At 42.3% G+C, this 18705-nt stretch overlaps 1 protein-coding gene and 1 pseudogene across 3 annotated transcripts; both read left to right on the forward strand.

The window, feature by feature from the left end:
* Positions 1-890: 890 nt before the first annotated feature.
* On the forward strand, positions 891-17525 carry Wsb1 (WD repeat and SOCS box containing 1). 3 transcript variants are annotated; one of them, XM_075991438.1, is made up of 9 exons: positions 891-1201; positions 7125-7293; positions 8554-8822; positions 10533-10664; positions 12012-12112; positions 14346-14518; positions 14951-15064; positions 15910-16017; positions 16428-17525. In XM_075991438.1, exons 1-9 carry the CDS (start codon positions 1162-1164, stop codon positions 16585-16587), a joined length of 1266 nt encoding a protein of 421 aa, XP_075847553.1. In that variant the 5' UTR covers positions 891-1161; the 3' UTR covers positions 16588-17525. The 3 variants fall into 3 exon arrangements, with proteins under 3 accessions (XP_075847553.1, XP_075847555.1, XP_075847554.1); XM_075991440.1 differs by lacking the exons at positions 891-1201; positions 7125-7293; positions 8554-8822; positions 10533-10664; positions 12012-12112 and adding an exon at positions 12985-13104; XM_075991439.1 differs by lacking the exons at positions 891-1201; positions 7125-7293; positions 8554-8822; positions 10533-10664; positions 12012-12112 and adding an exon at positions 13029-13116.
* LOC142860336 (peptidyl-prolyl cis-trans isomerase A pseudogene) lies at positions 5825-6466 on the forward strand (annotated as a pseudogene).
* Positions 17526-18705: the final 1180 nt, after the last annotated feature.

Below are 18705 nucleotides of genomic sequence, written 5' to 3' on the forward strand. Positions count from 1 at the left end.
CATTTCTTCCCTTCGACTCTGTTCAGCAGTGAGGATGATTGCCTACTTGAAGTCCTTGATAAATATGTTGTCAGAAAGCAACCAAATATTTTTTTTAAAAGAGGGGAGATGGTTTATGTTTATTAATCATTCCTTGATTTGAAGAATTCCTTCTTCAGGCAAATGGACAAGGGACATACACTATGCGTTGTCATTTGAGATCTGAAGAGGTCGGCTAGATAATCTTCCAAAAGTGTCTGAGAAAATCCAAGCCATAAAGGAGTCCCCACGAGAGCCACTAAAATGAATTACTCAAATTGGCATGTGGGGCACTCACACACAATTGTCCTCTCTGACGAGGATAGCTATCTGTCTCCTAGAGACCCAGACTTCTACGGAAGGGCAGATTCTGATGTGGAGGTGATATTGGCCAGCTTTTCAAAAAGCCTGACTTTAGGGACCAGTGAGAACAGAAGCAGACTTGGGGAGGTCTCAGGAGGCCCCACTACCGTGGGACTCCACCATCAACAACTGAGTCTTTTCTAAAAGCAGCGGGCTCACGTCCTGGGAAATGGAGCATCATCATGCTAACTTCGCATCACTTTTAACAATGCAACCTTCACTTCCCCATCACCGAGGAGCCAGGGACATAGCTAAAGGAGTTAAGCACCTGAAACGTCTATTTGGCTTTTTTCTGTACGGTCACGTGCGACATACAAGCCTCTGCTTGTCCTTTGCAAGGGCCTTCGACTTGGAAACAGCCCGCAAATTGCAGATGGAGGAGGGCTCACGCCACGATGTGGGCCCAGATGATCACGTCCCTTCCGTCGAGAGGCGGGGCCTGTCCGTCTGACGTCACGCACCACACCCCGCCTCCAGGATATTATCGATGACGCCCGCCATCTTGTCTCAGTGTCTGGTTTGACTGCGGAGGTGTCGCTTGGCTGTGTGTGTCTGTGAGTGGAAGACGCGCCGGCTCTTTTGTCTGAGTGTGACCCGGTGGCTCGGTCCCAGGCCTGCCAGTGATTTTCCCCGGGCAGTCCTCAGTGGCCGCCCGCGCTCTCGATTCGCTCCCCGCACCCGGGAAGGACCGAGCCAGCGTCACGCCCCTTAGCCCCCACCGAGTCCCTTCTCTGTCGCCGCGTCCGAATCGCTTTCCCGGAATCAGTCGGTGCCCCATAGATGGCCAGCTTTTCCCCGAGGGTCAACGAGAAAGAGATCGGTGAGGCCCAGGATGAAAAGGGAGCGCGGGAACGGAGGGCAGGCTGCGAAGGGGCTGGCGCCGGGGCCCGGGGAGAAGCGCGCGGGGGGGGGGGGGCATCGGGAAATCCTATGCCAAGGCCCTTGAGAAGCGGGGGTCCGATGCCGAGGCCCAGGAGAAGCGGGGAGAGCCGAGGGTCGGCGCCGATTGGCGGGAGGAAGCGGCCCCACGATGGGCGTCGGCCGGGAGTGAATGGACCCACGTCTCAGAGCTGGCCTTCCGAGTTCCCGTGAGGCCGGGCTGGACGCTCACCGTCCCGCGTACCCTAGTGTTACCAGCACAGCTCGGTGCGGGTCCGAGATCCTGGGCTTCTCTCGGCTTAGGGCTTGGGTGTGTAGTAAACCGGGAGGGTTGCTAGCATGGACTAAGTGGCTTATCTTAGGATCTCTTAAATGTGTGATGGAAAAGAAGCGAACTTTTATGTCTTGAGGTGCAGTAGGAGGACCCGCTCCCCGTCCGTCCGTCAGGCACCCTAAGGAGAAAGGAACCTGAAGGGGTGCCAGCCGTGTTTTAGAGGGTGGCGTCGTGAAAGTGAAGGGTTCCAAGGAGGAACATCTTAGCTCTTTCCCGGGAGGAGCAGTGTGGCTAGGTGGAGTGTGAGGAGGAGGGCTGTGATGTAGGGATGAAAGGGCTAACCCTGTCACGTGCCTGGCTGAAGCCAGGACAATGGGGAGTGGAAGGGTGTGGGCCAGACCTGCCCAGTGCCTTTAAAGCACTTAGCATTATTTCAGTCCTCTCCAAGAAGCCGCCTTTGAGGCCTTTGAATGAGATTGAGTGAATTCAGAGGACGCTGACATTACTTTTTTTTTCTTTCCTTTTTCTTTTTTAAAGTTGGCCCAGCACTCGAGGCAGAGGCAGGCAGTTCCAGTAGCCAAGGCTACAAAGTGAAATCCAGTTGAAAAGAAAAGAAAGGTCGTGGACACTGACCATGGAGCCTTTGCATTTTCCTGCTCCTGAAGTGTATGATCGGCCAGTTGTTCGGAGGAGGCATTTCTAGGAAGTGTGAGAAGCTGAAGTGAATGCATTTCTATACATAAATAGCCAGCAACAGAACTGGGGGAGGGGCTGTTCCCTGAAGGGTGAAGCTGAGTGGCTGATTAGCCAGTGACTTTAATATTAGTTTTATTGCCATGTTAAAGCCACAGAAAACATAAAAATTCTGCCTTTTAATTGTGTTTTAGAACTAAGTGTTTTGAACTCAGGACCTTCCAGATCCTAGGCAAGCACTCTGCCACCGAGCTGTGTCTCCTGCCCTCTAGTTCTTGTGATCTGACAAATGGTTTTTCCTCCTCTAAATCATAACACTGTACATTTAGCTGTACTTTGAAAACTTTCTTGCCCTCTTTCTAAGGGAATAAATAGTGCTTCTTGGAATACCTGCTAGGATAGGACCATTCATTAAATAGCTGCTTATTACTTAAGAGTTTCACTTTTATATCTCCTTATTTCTAGGGTGTAATATAAAAAGTTAAGTGCCAAATGTCTTCATTACAAAATGGCTTTTGTAAGCCAGCTTTTTATTTCTTTGTATTTGAAGTGTCACTTGGAGACAAGGTTAGACATTTATCTCTGTGTATAGCTTGATGTTTATGAATAAAACACCCTCACCCCTAGTGTTAATTGTTGTCAAGTTAGGATTTTCCGTACGTGCTGAAAGTGGAGGCAGGACTCATGAATGATGAAAGGATTCTGGGACAGGGACATAGCTGCCGTGAGCTTCTGCCCGCTCTGAGAAGGCACTGTCCCACTTCCTTTCTGGTTATGAAATTGGGGGAAGGAATCTGAAGAAGAACTGAAATCTGGTTAGCCTGGTTCAGCGGTGACTCAGGATGTGATCCTGTGCAGACAGCGTGGTGTGTTTCAGGCCCAGTGTGCTGAGGCGGAGTCTGGCGTCAGGAGATGATACTTTTTTATGATGCTAGCGCTTCAGTGCAAACCTTACTCTAGGTTGATAATGTTTTACTAGTCGGTACTTGCGTATTTAAAACAGCTGATTAAAGTATAAGAATCATTTGGTGTATTTATTAGCCAACAAGGAAGCACAAAGGCGATAGAGAACCACCGACTGGGCCATTTGTTTACAGTGTTTGTAATGGTACTAGAACTTCCTGCGTTTGAGGCTGAGTTAGCTTATTGTTTCCTGGTGTTTCACCATCCCACATTCCTATTCCATATTAACACTTTATAAAGAAGAGGATAAAAGTGATTGTGGCCAGAGTTTTTGTTTTTATTTTCCTTAAAATACAGATTTGAAAAATCTTGTGTAAGAAATACAGTATTCTACTTAGATTAACCTGGAGGTTTTCTCTTAAATTGATACTTCCATTCTTTTTGTTTTTCGAGACAGGGTTTCTCTGTAGCTTTGGTGCCTGTCCCAGAACTAGCTCTGTAGACCAGGCTGGCCTCGAACTCCCAGAGATCCTCCTGCCTCTGCCTCCCGAGTGCTGGGATTAAAGGCGTGCGCCACCACCGCCCTGCCTCTTCTTTTTTTTTTTTTAATAGAATTTTAAAACTTAGTTCCCTTATTAGTGAACAAGGTCCCTTCTACTAATATTCATGAATTTTGGCTAATAGATGGAAATTTAACAGGAATCCCAGGGTTTTTTGTTTGTTTTTCAGACAGGATTTTGCTGTGTAGCCTTGGCTTGTCCAGGAATTCACTCTGTATACCAGGCTGGCCTCTAACTCCTGCCTCTGCCTCCTGAGTGCTGGGATTAAAGGTGTATATCACCACTGCCTGGCTGGAATCCCGGTTTTTAAGGGAAACTGGGAAGATAAAGACAACCCCAGTGAAATGATCATGTAATAGTATGTGCTTGGAAAAATGCAGGAAGCCTGTAACTGCTCTTCCTGAAGTTTATACGTGGAGAAACCATTCTGCAGGTATCTGAGGCTCGCCTGCTAGTGAATCTTACACTCATGTGACTGCAAGTTGAATGAGTGTGAGCTTATGCTGTGTTGCTGACTTTTGAGTAAGTGAGGGTTATCTATCACTTTGACAAGTCCACACTAGAAAGTGCAGGGTACAGTTCTGGGTACCACTTTTCTAAGGGCCACAACTAATTGGATTCTATCCAGAAAAATGTGGTGGAACTAATTAAGGTGGGAAAAGATAGAAAATGGACTCGATTTTTTGTAATCTAAGGAACGATCGGAAGAACTAAAAATATTATAGCTGAAAAAGACGCCAGTGCAGATATCACGTGTGTGTCACAAGAACAGGATTGTTTGTTAGGTTCTCAGATCAGAATCAGGACCGGACAGGTTAGAAGGAAGATTTTGTTTTGTTTTGTTTCCGGGCAAGGTTTCTCTGTGTAACCCTGGGCTCTGTAGACCAGGCGAGCCTCAAATCTGCCCCTGCCTCCTGATTAGTGGGATTAAAGGTATATGACACCACTGCTCAGCAGATTTTGAGTTATTAAAAAGGAAAAAAAATGGCTGGGCGGCGGTGGCACACGCCTTCAATCCCAGCACTTGGGAGGCAGAGGCAGGCGAATCTCTTGAGTTTGAAACCAGCCTGGTCTACAAAGCGAGTTCCAAGGCAACCAGGACTGTTTCACAAAGCAATCCTGTCTTGAAAAGCCAAAAGGGGGGAGTATTGTTTAAATAAAGTAGTTCTATTTCTCTTTAGTGAAAATACATGGTTATTTTCATACAAGGAAAAACATTTCAGAATAATGTAGAAAATGGCTATCAGGCTTCTTTGGGGGGTTTAAACTATGCTCTTTTGTTAACGGATCAAAGAAAAGCATTTCAGAATAATGTAGGAATTGGCTCTCAGGCTTCTTTGGGGTTAAACTATGCTCTTTTGTTAACGGATCAAGTTGGGCCAGGAACAGACTTGTGCTTTCCTGTTTGCTAAGTAAATGTTAATTGAACACTTGTCATGCTAGGTGTTAGATTAGTTGTTACTGATGAAGTACACAACACAAAGGTATCATCTCCTTGCCCCCATACCAGGGTCGAATGCTTTCTAGGCAAGCATTCTACTATTGAGCTATATATAGCTCCAGCTCTCCCTGTGCCTTTTTTTTTGAAGATTTATTTATTATGTGTGCAGAGTTCTGCCTGCATGTATGCCTGCAGGCCACCAGATTCATTCTATATGATTATGAGCCACCCTGTGGTTGCTGGGAATTGAACTCTGAACCTCTGGAAGGGCAACCAGTGCTCTTAACCTCAGACCCATTTCTCTAGCCCTCCCTCTGCCCTTTTTCAATATCAGTTATTTCATGTGGTGGTCAGAGAACAAATTGTGAGCGTGGGTTTTCCCTTGTCCCATGTAGGCAGCAGGTGTATGTACCCACTGGGCCATTTTTGTTGTCATTTATTTGTTTGTTTGTTTGATCTTTGTTTATTTTTGCTGCTTTGTGTGTGTGATTGTTTTGTCTGCGTGTATATGTGTGTACCACATCCGGGCTTGGTGTCCATGGAGGTGCTGTGCCTCCGTGTGGGTCTAGAGATCAAATCCAGGTCCTCTGCAGCATTCTTGCTCTTCCACTGAGCCAACTCTTCCAGCCCTCCCTCCCTCTAGCTCTTAAAAAAATTACTTTGAGGCTTTGCACACGTCGCTGTCCCCTCTCACCGCTTGCTGCAGCCATGGTCAACCCCACCGTGTTCTTCTACATCGCGGCCGACATCGCGGCCGATGGCGAGCCCTTGGGCCGCGTCTCCTTCGAGCTGTTTGCAAAGTTCCAAAGACAGCAGAAAACTTTCATGCTCTGAGCACTGGAGAGAAAGGATTTGGATATAAGGGTTCTTCCTTTCACAGGATTATTCTAGGATTCATGTGCCAGGGTGGTGACTTCACACGCCATAATGGCACTGGCGGCAGATCCATCTACGGAGAAAAATTTGAGGATGAGAACTTCATCCTGAAGCATACAGGTCCTGGCATCTTGTCCATGGCAAATGCTGGACCAAACACAAACGGTTCCCAGTTTTTTATCTGCACCACCAAGACTGAGTGGCTGAATGGCAAACATGTGGTCTTTGGGAAGGTGAAAGAAGGCATGAACATTGTGGAAGCCATGGAGCGTTTTGGGTCCAGGAATGGCAAGACCAGCAAGAAGATCACCATTTCCGACTGTGGACAACTCTAATTCTTTTGACTTGCGGGCTTCTTACCCACCAGACCATTCCTTCTGTAGCTCAGGAGAGCACCCCAGCCCCATCTGCTCGCAGTACCCTGTAATCTCTGCTCTCACTGAAGTTCTTTGGGTTCCATATTTTAAAACCTCATTCCCCTCCAAGTCTAGCTGTATTGCAGAGTTAAGTTTATGATTATGAATAAAAACTAAGTAAGAAAAAAAAATTACTTTGACAGAGTCCCAGCCTTCTGGAAGACTGAGTATGTACTTTTTTTTTTTTTGTGACCTGGTCTGGCTTTGAGCTGACCATGTGGCTGAAATTCCAATCCTCTTGATGTGGTTTGTGCCGTGAAGAAGATCGAAAGCAGGGGCTAGCAAGAGCAACTGCTGAGCATAAGGGTTCCTAAAACCTTCATTCCCCTTCACTTTCTTCAGGTCTGCCTGTATAATCCAGGCTGGTCTCAAAGCCAAGTTGTCCCACCCTCACCTCCTGAAACTTTATGACAAGGTCTCACGTGACCCTGACTTCCTTGAACTCTTCGCCCTCTTTCCTAAGCCTTCTAAGTGCTGATGATAGATAGGTGTGCCCACCATACCGCTGCCATCCTTAATCTTGCATTGGAAAACCACTTTATTACAGCTGATTATCTCTAAAGTTCTGTGGGTGGAAAGCCCGCTGAGCCCTGTCTAAAAGAAAAGGAGAAAACCGTCAACAAATTCCAAAGTAACGTGGGGCCATCTCCCATCCACTGTTGGTATATATATATCATGCCCTGTTTTCGTTTTTGTTTCAGTGAGATCGCGTACTGTAGGGGAACTCTTAGCTCCGGCAGCTCCTTTTGACAAGAAATGTGGTGGTGAGAACTGGACTGTGGCTTTCGCTCCGGACGGTTCCTACTTTGCGTGGTCCCAAGGATATCGCATCGTGAAGCTTGTCCCGTGGTCGCAGTGCCTTAAGAACTTGTAAGACTTCTTTCTTTTTTTTTTTTTTTTTTTTAAAATTATTTATTTATTTATTATGTATACAATATTCTGTCTGTATGCCTGAAGGCCAGAAGAGGGCACCAAACCTCTTTACAGATGGTTGTGAGCCACCATGTGGTTGCTGGGAATTGAACTCAGGACCTTTGGAAGAGCAGGCAATGCTCTTAACCACTGAGCCATCTCTCCAGCCCAAGACTTCTTTCTTTGTGTTTGTAGAATTTACTCTTGTCTGTCGGTGTTGGGCAATAAAATATTTAAGTTTTCTTTTATAGACTGTAACAAGTTTGTTTGTGGTTTGAATCCATGCATTTGAGGTTTCTGTAAAGAATTGCCTGAGCCGCCCATGGTGGTGCATCCCTTTAGTCACAGCACTTGAGAGGTGGAGACAGTAGATCTCTTGAGTTCAAGGCCAGCCTGGTCTACACAGTGAGTTCTGAGACAGCCAGGGCTACATAATAGAAAAACCCTGGGAAAAAGGAAAGGGAAAAAAAGAATTCTCTGGGTGGGTGTGGTAGCAGATGATCTCATGGTGTAGACCAAAGTCTGGACTTTATTTGTACATTGTAGAGTGTTTTAATATTTTTCTCAAACATTTATGCTCCTACCCCTCCCCCACTAAACCCTAAGGCTTCATATGCTGGAGCCAATACTTCGCCAACTAACCTACACCCTTTCTCCTGTTAAGTGTATCTGTAAGGAAAGACAGGTTGTGCCTCACATTAGTGTTATATCCTGTTGAGTCAGATCTTTGTTAGGTGAAGTTTTTTGCATTCACTTTGGATTTCATACGTTTTATTGCTTAACAGTATATGAACAGGTTTTTCTTTAATAAGATAGTCCTGCTATGTGGCCCAGATTGGCTTTAAAACCTATTTTTTGAGGGGGCAGGGAACTCGAGACAGGATTTCTCTGTAGCTTTGGAAGCTTGTCCTGGAGCTTGCTCTGTAGACCAGGCTGACCTCGACTCACAGAGATAAACCTGTCTTTGCCTCCCGAGTGCTGGGATTAAAGGTGTGTGCCAACACCACCTGGCAATATCTTGCTTTCTTATTGAAGATTTTCTCTGCAGCTAACAGTTTTCATGAGTTGAACTTGTCTGGCCTCCTATTTTAGGTGCCAATTTTCCAATCTGTAGAAATAGTGTTACAGTTTTGTTGAAGCTATTTAACAAGTGTTAACAATTAGTGTATATAGAAGTATAATATAAAGAAGAATTCATTTTCAATCTTTCCCCCTCAGTCTTTTACATGGTTCCAAGAATGTTGCCAATTCAAGCTGTCAAAAATTGACGAGACAAAATAGTAATGGTGGTCAGAAAAATAAGCCCCGTGAACACATTATAGACTGTGGAGACATAGTCTGGAGTCTTGCTTTTGGGTCTTCAGTTCCAGAAAAACAGAGCCGCTGTGTTAATATAGAATGGCATCGCTTCCGATTTGGACAGGATCAGCTACTCCTTGCCACGGGATTAAACAATGGTCGCATCAAAATCTGGGATGTATATACAGGTATGGATTCATAATTTCAAAAGTGAATCTGATTACTTTATAATAGTCACTGGAATCTATGATTTACGGATTTATGGTAGAGAAGTGGGATTGGTTGTATCTTTATAATTATTCTAAGTCTTTAGTTCATAGTGTTTTTTTTTTTGTTTTTTTGTTTTGTTTTTTTGTTTGTTTTTCGAGACAGGGTTTCTCTGTAGCTTTGGAGCCTGTCCTGGAACTAGCTCTTGTAGACCAGGCTGGCCTCGAACTCCCAGAGATCCGCCTGCCTCTGCCTCCCGAGTGCTGGGATTAAAGGCATGCGCCACCACCGCCCGGCCTTTAGTTCATAGTTTTAATTTAGGAGAATAGTATAGAGTTCATACTTGATAAAGTATGCAAAACATGTATGGGTTGTATTTATAAACTCATAATTTAGTTTATGACTCAGCAAAATGCTAGGATTGCAGCCGGCTGCCACACCTCCCAGTTTTGTTGTTGTTGTTGGGTTTTTGTTGTTGTTGTTTTTTTTTGGTACAGGGTTTCTCTGTAGCTTTGAGCCTGTCCTGGAGCTCTTGTAGACAAGGCTGGCTTCGAACTCATAGAGATTCATGTGCCTCTGCTTCCCGAGTGCTGGGATTTTAATAATATCTAACCTCTTTATCCAATGTCTAGGGGTTGGAAATTTGAATTCTTTTCCATGTGTGGTAGCAAATGCCCTTAATCCCAATATTTAGGAGGCAGAGACAGGAGGAGCCTGGTTTACAGAGAGAGTTCCAGGCTACACAGAAAAATGAGAAACCCTGTCTTCAAAGATGAGTTAAATTCTTTGAACAATTAAGTGTTCGAGGTGGGGTGTAGTGGTATACCCCTTTAATCCTAACACTCAGGAGGCAGAAACAGGCCAATCTCTGTTAGAGGTCATTCTGGTCTACATGGTGAGTTCTAGGTCAGCTAGGGCTATATAGAGAGACTCTGTCTCAAAAACTAAAGAAGTGTTCAGACTGAGCGTGGTGATGCACAGTTGTGCTCCCAGCACTGAAAAGGCTCTGTGGCCAGCCTGGTAGACATAGCAAGTTGAAGGCAGCATGAACTGCGTAGTTCAACCTCTCCACCAAGGGTGAGGGAGGTGCTCAGCGAAAATCTGTGTTTACCTCAAAGCAAAACTTCCAGTAACTAATAAATACTCTTTTTGTTTAGATAATGTTAAAATTCTAAATGTTGTGAGGTTTTATTTTGTGGGGCATTTGATAGTCCAAGGCCAAGGAAATAAAGAGAAAAGTTGACATTTTGATTCTGTTTTAAAGACGTACGGGGGGCTGTGAGGTTCAACAGATAAACGTGCTTGCTGCCACGCCTGACAGGGGCCACGTGGTAGAGAACCAGTGGCAGCAGGTCGTCCTCAGACACACAATAAAGTCATGCTGTACAAACACTTAGAATAGACAGTGTACAGGGCTTTCTTGGTGCTAATTTGATCAAGGGTGTGTTTGCATTTTAGTAGTTCCTTTTACATTTATCTAGTAATGCAGGGCTTGTTATCTTGGGAGGAAATTACTTAAAAACCTAAGTAGTGAATCCTCACAAGTAACAATAGCCAGTAATTAGTAAGTGACATAATTTACTTCATAGAACTAGGGGTACCCAAGACTGTCTGTTCATTCTTTACGGTAACAAAACTACAAAAATAGGAGATAAATACTGATCTTGTCTCTTCCTTTCAATCACCTTTAGGAAAGCTCCTCCTTAATTTGGTAGACCACGTTGAAGTGGTCAGAGACTTAACTTTTGCTCCAGATGGGAGCTTAATCCTTGTATCAGCTTCAAGAGACAAAACTCTTCGCGTGTGGGACCTCAAAGATGATGGTATGTATGTCTTTTTTCTTGGTTCCACCTATGTAAGAGAGTGAGGTGTTTTTGTTTCCTTTCTGGGGACTGGGGGCAGGGTCTCTATATAGTCCTGGCTAGTCCTCACAGAGATCCACCTGCCTATCTCCTGGGTGCTGGAATTAGAGCATGTGTCACCACACCTGACTTGGTGTGACTACTGAGAGTGGTCACAGGATTGCCCCACCCTGCAACACACCTGGAATCATAGCTCTAGTGGGCGAGGCAGGAAAATTGAGAGCTCTAGGCCAAACTTGGCTACTTAGCCTGATACTGTATCAGAAAAACAAACCAATGGCTTGGTGACCAACGTTTCTTTTTTAGTTTAATATTTGAGAAACAAAAATACAGATTAAACAAGCAGTTACAATAATAAACCATCTTGACACTGCTCAGAAAGCAACCACAGATCCATAACTCTAGTTCCAAGGGACCCAACACCTTTTGTTCTCTGTGGACACTGCATGCACATAGTTCATAGACATATGCAGCCAAAACATTCAACAAGCACTAAATAAATGAAATTTTAGAATAAAAAAAATTTAAGTAAGAGTTTAAGCAACAAATTCAGTCATCTAATAAAATTTAGATTGTGGCCGAATTTACAAACCAGGATTTATAACATGATTAAATGGTGGTAAGCATAGATCATAAATTCTTTTATTAAAGTAAGATATTTTCCCTCTAATCTCACAGAAAAGTATGTTGGTGAACTCAATTTTTTTTTCCTGAAACATGGTATCTTGATGCTTACAAAGTTTTATCTTGTTGGAGAGAAGCACAAATGAATGTACATCAGGCTACAGTACCTGCTCTGTCTCCTAAGTGCTGATATTAAAGACATAGATTAGCATCCTGGCTTTTACATTATATGATGTATTATTTGTCATCATGTTTATTCATGTGGATCTTGTGGGGGTGTGTATGGGTGCCTGAGGAGGCCAGGGGCATTGGATCTCCTGCATTTGAGTTGCAGGCAGTTGTGAGCTACCCAGTTAGGATGCTGGGTATCAACCTCAGAGTGTGCTCTTGACTACTGAGTAGTGTTTCCCATCCCATGTAATTTTATCAAGCAACAGATACTACTCTGAGAGTTTAAGGCCAGTCAGGGCTACATAGAGAGACCTTGCCTTGGAAGGAAGGACAGAGGAAGGGAGGGAGAGTGGGCAGGCAGGTGGCAGATATTTATTGAAAGGCTCTGTATCTATCTATCTGTATCTATATTTTTTTCAGCTGTAAAAGTAGTTTATGGTAACTGTAGACTACAGTCATGTTGGTGTTACTGATTTGAAGTGCATTGTCCTGACCGGATGTTTCTTTGTTCAGGAAACATGATGAAAGTGTTGCGGGGCCATCAGAACTGGGTGTACAGCTGCGCGTTCTCTCCCGACTCCTCCATGCTGTGTTCAGTTGGAGCCAGTAAAGCAGTATGTGTCAAAGTTCTTGCTCACGTATTGTGAATTGGATGATAATATATGCTTAATCATTTTGAATCTAAGTAACCTATTAAGTCTGTGCTCGGTGTCATGAATATCTTAATGCTTTATTTCATGATGGAGAAAATTTGCATGTAGAAAATTAGTTATTTGTGAATTGAGTAATTGAATTGCTTTTAGAGATATTTATAAAATGAAAATTAGTTAGTTTTTTGTGAGATCTAGGAAAGATCTATGTGATAGACAAGATCTAGTCCATATGTTAAGATATTTCCTTGCTAATTATTTTCTTTGTTTTTGTTTTGTCCAGTTTGCTGTTTTGTTTAAGTTGAGTCCCAGCTGATCCTGGACATTTAACTGAAAAAAAAAAGTAATTTAAAAACATAATAAAATTAGCAATCATTTATGTGCTAGAGTGGATCCTAGATGAAGCTGCACATTGTTTTACAGCTTGCTTGCTATTGGCAGCTTAAGTAGTGACTGGGGGCTGTGTGGTCAGTGAGCTGTCAGTTTCCTAGCTCTGAGTCAGGGTAATGTGGAGAGCGCAGCAGTAGCATTGAGTATGAAACTGGCCGATCTCCAGAACGTTTAATGATCACAGCACGCTTTGCACTGATGGGGGTGGGGGTTGTGGCTAGATAAAACAAATTTATTTTGCCAAGAAGTATGTTAAAATGATAGTTGTGAATGTTAGAAGTTTAGAACAAATAGCTTAGTTCTTAGTTTGTTTGTTTTTTTTAATCATAAAACAAGATAGATGTTTACATTGCTATTTTAGGCTGTGTGTTTTCCATATGCTTCTTGCTTTTCCTGTCACAGGTGGTGGCAGCAATATTGGTGTGATTGAGGTTATGCTGGCACCACTCGCACACAGGCGCACAATGGTGTTAGCTGGGCAGAAAGAGTGGCATCTCTGGCTACCGGGCTGGGGGCGACCTTTACCATAGGATGAAGTAACCTTGCATTCGGCTGCAAGGTGTACTGTACGTACACAGGTGCTGGTCGATGTCCACTTTCTGCTTTTCTTTCTTTTCTTTTCTTTTTCTTTTTTTTTTCCTTTAAAAAAAATAATTTTCCCCACAGTAAAATCCAGACTCCTGAGTAAATTGATTTTCCAGTTGATGGAATTGAGAGTCTGACAAGTGAACCCAATTTAATGTAAAGAAACTGGCTTTTGAGTGCTTCCTCTGTTTTTTAGAATTTCTTAAGATGCTGGCAGTACCTTAAATCATTGACCCAGTTATTATTATACTTATTTCCCTTTGGAAATAATGTGTGCAGAAAGGAAGTAGCAAGAGGAGGGAAGCTGTCTCACTAGGCTTGCTGTAAACCTCCAAGCTTAATCTAGCAGACTGCAGTAAGCATTAGAATCCGGTCTAGAGCTCCTCAGGAGACTAAGGCAAGGGGATCCCAATCCAAGGACAGCCTGGATACCTTGGTGAGACACTGCTTCAAAGCAAAAAAAAAAAAGGAAAAAACAGCAAAAGAACCTTCTGCACAGTTTAGACTCTATGTAATCTTATTTTTTAAGTAATTTAACTTTTATGCTGAAAGTGACTAATGATTCTAGTCAGTTTGGAAAAATAAGACTGCTAATTACAAAAAAGCATTGTAATTAAATACATTATTTTCATAAAATAGCATTTTCGTTTGTAATGTAGTTTAACATCTTTGTTGTTTGCCAACAAAATTACATTTGGCTGTGAAAATTCTCTTTTCTTGCAGTATCTGTTTCTCTTCCTAGGCTCTCGGTGGTGACCCAAGCCTATTGTAAACAAGTGATTATCTCAAAGGAGATGCCAATGGAGTAACAATTTGCTAACATTACATTTTCTGTCTGTATATATTTTTAAAATTGGTAGTTTCTGGAAAAAAAAGAGAAAGGGGTTTGTAATACTTAACCCTATTTATTACCATAATTTTAGTTAATTAGTTTTGGAATAAATGGATTTCAGTGGTTAAATTGCATTGCCTTTATTTTCCCTTTAGGCCTATTTTTTAAATTAACATTTAACAGAAACATTTGAAATAGAAATTTGCATGTCTGCTTTAATTAACTTAAAGACTGATTTTTAATCTACGACACTGAGCATATTCTTTAAATTACTTATAATTTGTAATTAATTCAATGTGATATTAAAGTAGTAGTTGTAGTTTAAGATATGCCCCTTTGTCCTCTGTGTGTCTAAATGAAGCTATAACATTTGCCTTTTTATTATTGCAGGTTTTCCTTTGGAATATGGATACGTACACCATGATAAGGAGACTCGAAGGGCATCACCATGATGTTGTAGCTTGTGACTTTTCTCCTGATGGAGCTTTGCTCGCTACTGCATCTTACGATACTCGTGTGTATGTCTGGGATCCACACAGTGGGGACATTCTGATGGAATTCGGGTGAGTACAGTTAGAATCCCTAACAATGTAAAATTAGCAATCTCATAAAGTAAAAGTTATGTGAGCACTTGAATAGTGCAAAGCTTTAGATAAATATGGCTGTTTTTAGGTGGGTCTTGGTGTTAAATGTCTGATTCTGTAGAAATGGTAATATACTAGAGTTTCATGCCTGGGAAAATTATTAAACAGAAGTTGGTCTTAAATGTTATGAAAAAGCCCTTGCTTTTGCTGGCAGTTGTAGCTGGGAAGCACAGTTACTGTACCCCTGGTTTCCTGTTAACATTTAGCTCAGCTGTAACAGCTTTTCCCCCATCTTAGTTGTATCAGAGGCCCACTTTAAATCTTATTCAAAGGTCAGTGAACGCGATACCAAGGCCATTTTGTTTCTTGAATTGATTCTGAAACCCACTGAAAAGAAGTCTCTGCCCCCAGGCACTTGTTTCCCCCGCCTACTCCGATATTTGCTGGAGGAGCAAATGACCGATGGGTACGAGCTGTGTCTTTCAGTCATGATGGACTGCATGTTGCAAGCCTTGCTGATGACAAGTAAGTGTTGGGAGTATCGTTTGACTATTCATACCTTCTAAAGGTTTCATTCTTAATGAAAGCATGTTTTAAGTCTTAACACCTTTCTTTAGTGAGGTTCAGGTTTTTGTGGGGGCCTGGCTATTTTGTTTGTATTTAAAATGGTCTTGGTATGTAGGCTGGGTAGTTCTTGAACTTAAGATCTTTCTACCCTTGCCTCCTGAGTGCTAGGAATTTGATGTGGACCACTATACCCATCCTGTAGCTGGGTTTTAATGTCTCTCTAGGCAACACCTTGCTTTTTTTTTGCATTGCTGACTATGGTGGCATACGTCTGTCAAATTGGTAGTCAATGCTTTTGAGATTAAGCAAAGATAGAAAAGAATAAAGCAAATTATGTCATTTTATCTGTAAGAAAATGAGAAAGCTTCCAGTTGTGAACATCATAGGTTCAAACACTGAGATTACAGAGTCATGCCTTCTGATTTCTTTGGAGTTCATCCAAATTACCAAATGGTATAGAATATAAAATAGTATATAAAGCATACTAGTGTCACTGAGCTAGTTGGATGTGGAGGCTCATGCCTGTGATTTTGGCACTTTAGGAGACTGTCCAGTTTGGGTTATGTAATGAGACCGTATTCAAGCAACAAAAACTTACTATTAGCTGGATAGAGACCCTGTAATCCCAGTTCTTGGGAAGTAGAGGCAGGAAGATCAGGAGCGTGATGCCAACCTGGGTTACATAATAGCCTGTCTCAACCAAAGTCACCGTGGTCTCAAGTGATTTGTGTGTTTATGCTGTGTGATTCAACACAAAAGCACTGCTTTCTGACTTTCAACTCCATGACTTGTTTCCCTTCCAGAATGGTGAGGTTCTGGAGAATTGATGAGGACTGTCCAGTACAAGTTGCCCCTTTGAGCAATGGTCTCTGCTGTGCCTTTTCTACCGATGGCAGTGTTTTAGCTGCCGGGTAAGTACGTCTTTCTTGTTTCTTTTTCTTTTGAAGATTTGTTTTTAGTTTATGTGCATGGGTATTATGCTTGCATGTCATTGTACCGTGTGCATGTAGTACCTGTGGGAGCCAGAAGAGGGTGTGGTCTAGAACTGGAGTTTTCAGTATTTGTAAGCCATTGTGTGAGTGTTGGAAGCATCAAGTGCTCTTAACAGCTGAACCATCTCTCCAGCTTTTTCTCTTGTTTCTTAACACAAACAGTCCTGCAAATTTCCTAAGCAAACTATAATCCTGTTGCTGCCTTGTGCTGGTTACTTCTTACTGGATTTAAAGTGAGATTGTGGTTCTGACAGAGCTAGCTGTAGGACATGAAATACGTTTAAGTTGGGTGACCATGCTTTGTTTTTTTTTTTTTTTTCTCTCTTAAGAACACATGATGGAAGTGTTTATTTTTGGGCCACTCCAAGGCAAGTCCCTAGCCTTCAGCATCTATGTCGCATGTCAATCCGAAGAGTGATGCCCACCCAAGAAGTCCAGAAACTTCCGGTTCCTTCCAAAGTTTTGGAATTTCTCTCCTACCGGGTTTAGAAGGAAGACTGCCTGTCCTGGTGGGGCCTGACAGACACTCTTCACCAGACAACACCTCGAGCTTTACCCACGCAAGCATTTGTTCTAAAGGCTCGGAAGATTATTTAATTTGATTGACTCTTCATTTCTTTTGTTAGTTGAACTTTTAAAGTATTATTTATAGACCATAGAAATATTTCTGAACATATCATGTAATTTTTTTTAAAGATTAACTGTGAAAACATATACATACCTGTATATATTTAGATACAAGCTGCTATGTATTGAATGGGCCGTTCTAGTTTTCTAACTCTCAGTTCTGACCTGTATATATTGCTCCAGTAGAGCCACGGTGTATATATGTGCTGTTTGGTGGAACAAATTCAATGGAATTTTTGGTCTTTTTTATTGGGACACTGAGTTTAGATGATGCTGAATTAAAGCAGAATCTCCTCATAGGAAATGGGATTAGTCGGGATGGGTGGTGTCAGACTGGCGAGAGTTTTTGTGTAATGAAAAGGTCTGCAAGAATTGTGTCAGGGAGTTTGAATGTGATGTTTTTAAAAAGCCAGTACAGAGGTAGCTAGAAAAAGGTTGTTTCTCTGTAGGCCTTAATTTTGGAAAGCAGCTACTTAACCCTCAGAGAATAAAGTATTATCCTTTCTTGTCAATTTGAAGTTACACCCACTGCATTATTGCTCAATATTTTGTTAATACTAAGGGACAGTTGTTTTAAGATCATGGGTTTTTGTTTTTTTTAAAAAAGACAAACACATATTCTGTTTTTTGCAGAGAATGATATTGGTGACTTACCAAAGAGAAGCAATACAATATGTCTGCTTTTGCCTTCTGTTATTTATCTCATCTGCAGATGTTGAGAATGTATGCATTATGTAAAATGCTTGTTTTATATCTTAAGTTTTTTAATTAAAAGACACAAAAATACATTGCAAAAAATGTCTCTTTCGTGTGTTGCATTGTGTAATAATTTTGTCTAGCTGCATTGAAAGGTTAATGGTGGCCTACAAGCACCCAAAGCAGAAACAATGAGGAAAAAAACCATGTGACAGGAAGGCATTGATTCATGAGCACGTGCGTGTCCTTGTGTTCTGGGCTTGTTTAGAAGTTTTGCTTATTTAGAAACACCAAAACTGTAGGCCAAAAGAAAACAGCTTCGAGCTAAAGAATATCTTTTCGAGAAACTGATGGGCTCAAGGTAAAGCTGCTTGGTTAAATGGTAGAGACTGGCAGTCTGGGTCCTCAGAGAAGCACACCACACTCCATTAGCCATGCATGGTCTCAAGATACGGCCATCTCACTGAGAATATTTGGAATTCCTTCATGTTGGCTATGTTAAAGTATACAGAAGTGGTTATGAAAGCCAGGAAAGAATCCAAGTAATTTCTCAAGTGGCATCTATATTACACAAGAAGCAAAAGCACCTCTAACCTCTTGTGTTGGTTTTTTAAATTTAAATACATAAAAATAGGCTTTTAAAAATTATACTTCATCTTCACACGATTATTTATTTTCTCTAACCACATCAAATACTAGTTATGTAAAGAGACTTAATTGTATGGTCCACTCTGCTTGAGATGGCCCCAGTTGTTTGCAAACTCGGTGCCATAGGAAAGGGACACACAGAATGTAAGACAAATGCAAACTTGCCTGAACTTCCGCTTCCTTCTTGTCTTAGAGGAAGTGGGTAGTGACAGGATGTTGGTTGTACATGACCAAAAAAAGGAGGAAGGATAAAAGGTGGTTGGGCTCGCTCTTGGGTCAGATTCTAACTGATTTTAAATTGAGGTGGGTTTTTTCCCCTTGTATATTCCTTGCCTCTCTCTGCCATGCCATTTGGGGAGCTGGCAAGGGATTATTGGCAGATTTAATTGCCTGGCTTTTTGTTGTTGTGTTTTGAGACAGTGTTTCACTGTGTAGCTCGCCTGGGTGGCCCATAACTTCCCAAGATCCTCCTATTCCTGCGTCCCAGCTGCTTTCCCACTCTGTAAGGGTGGGTATGAATGCAGAAGTGTCTCATGCTATCTTAATGATGGATACCACTTTAAGGCCAGTAACCTGATCTTAGGTTGGCAAACCCTCAGTTTATGATCCTTGAAATTCCTGCCTGCTTGTGATTGA

The sequence above is a fragment of the Microtus pennsylvanicus genome, chromosome 11, assembly GCF_037038515.1.
Source record: "Microtus pennsylvanicus isolate mMicPen1 chromosome 11, mMicPen1.hap1, whole genome shotgun sequence".
NCBI lineage: Eukaryota > Metazoa > Chordata > Mammalia > Rodentia > Cricetidae > Microtus > Microtus pennsylvanicus.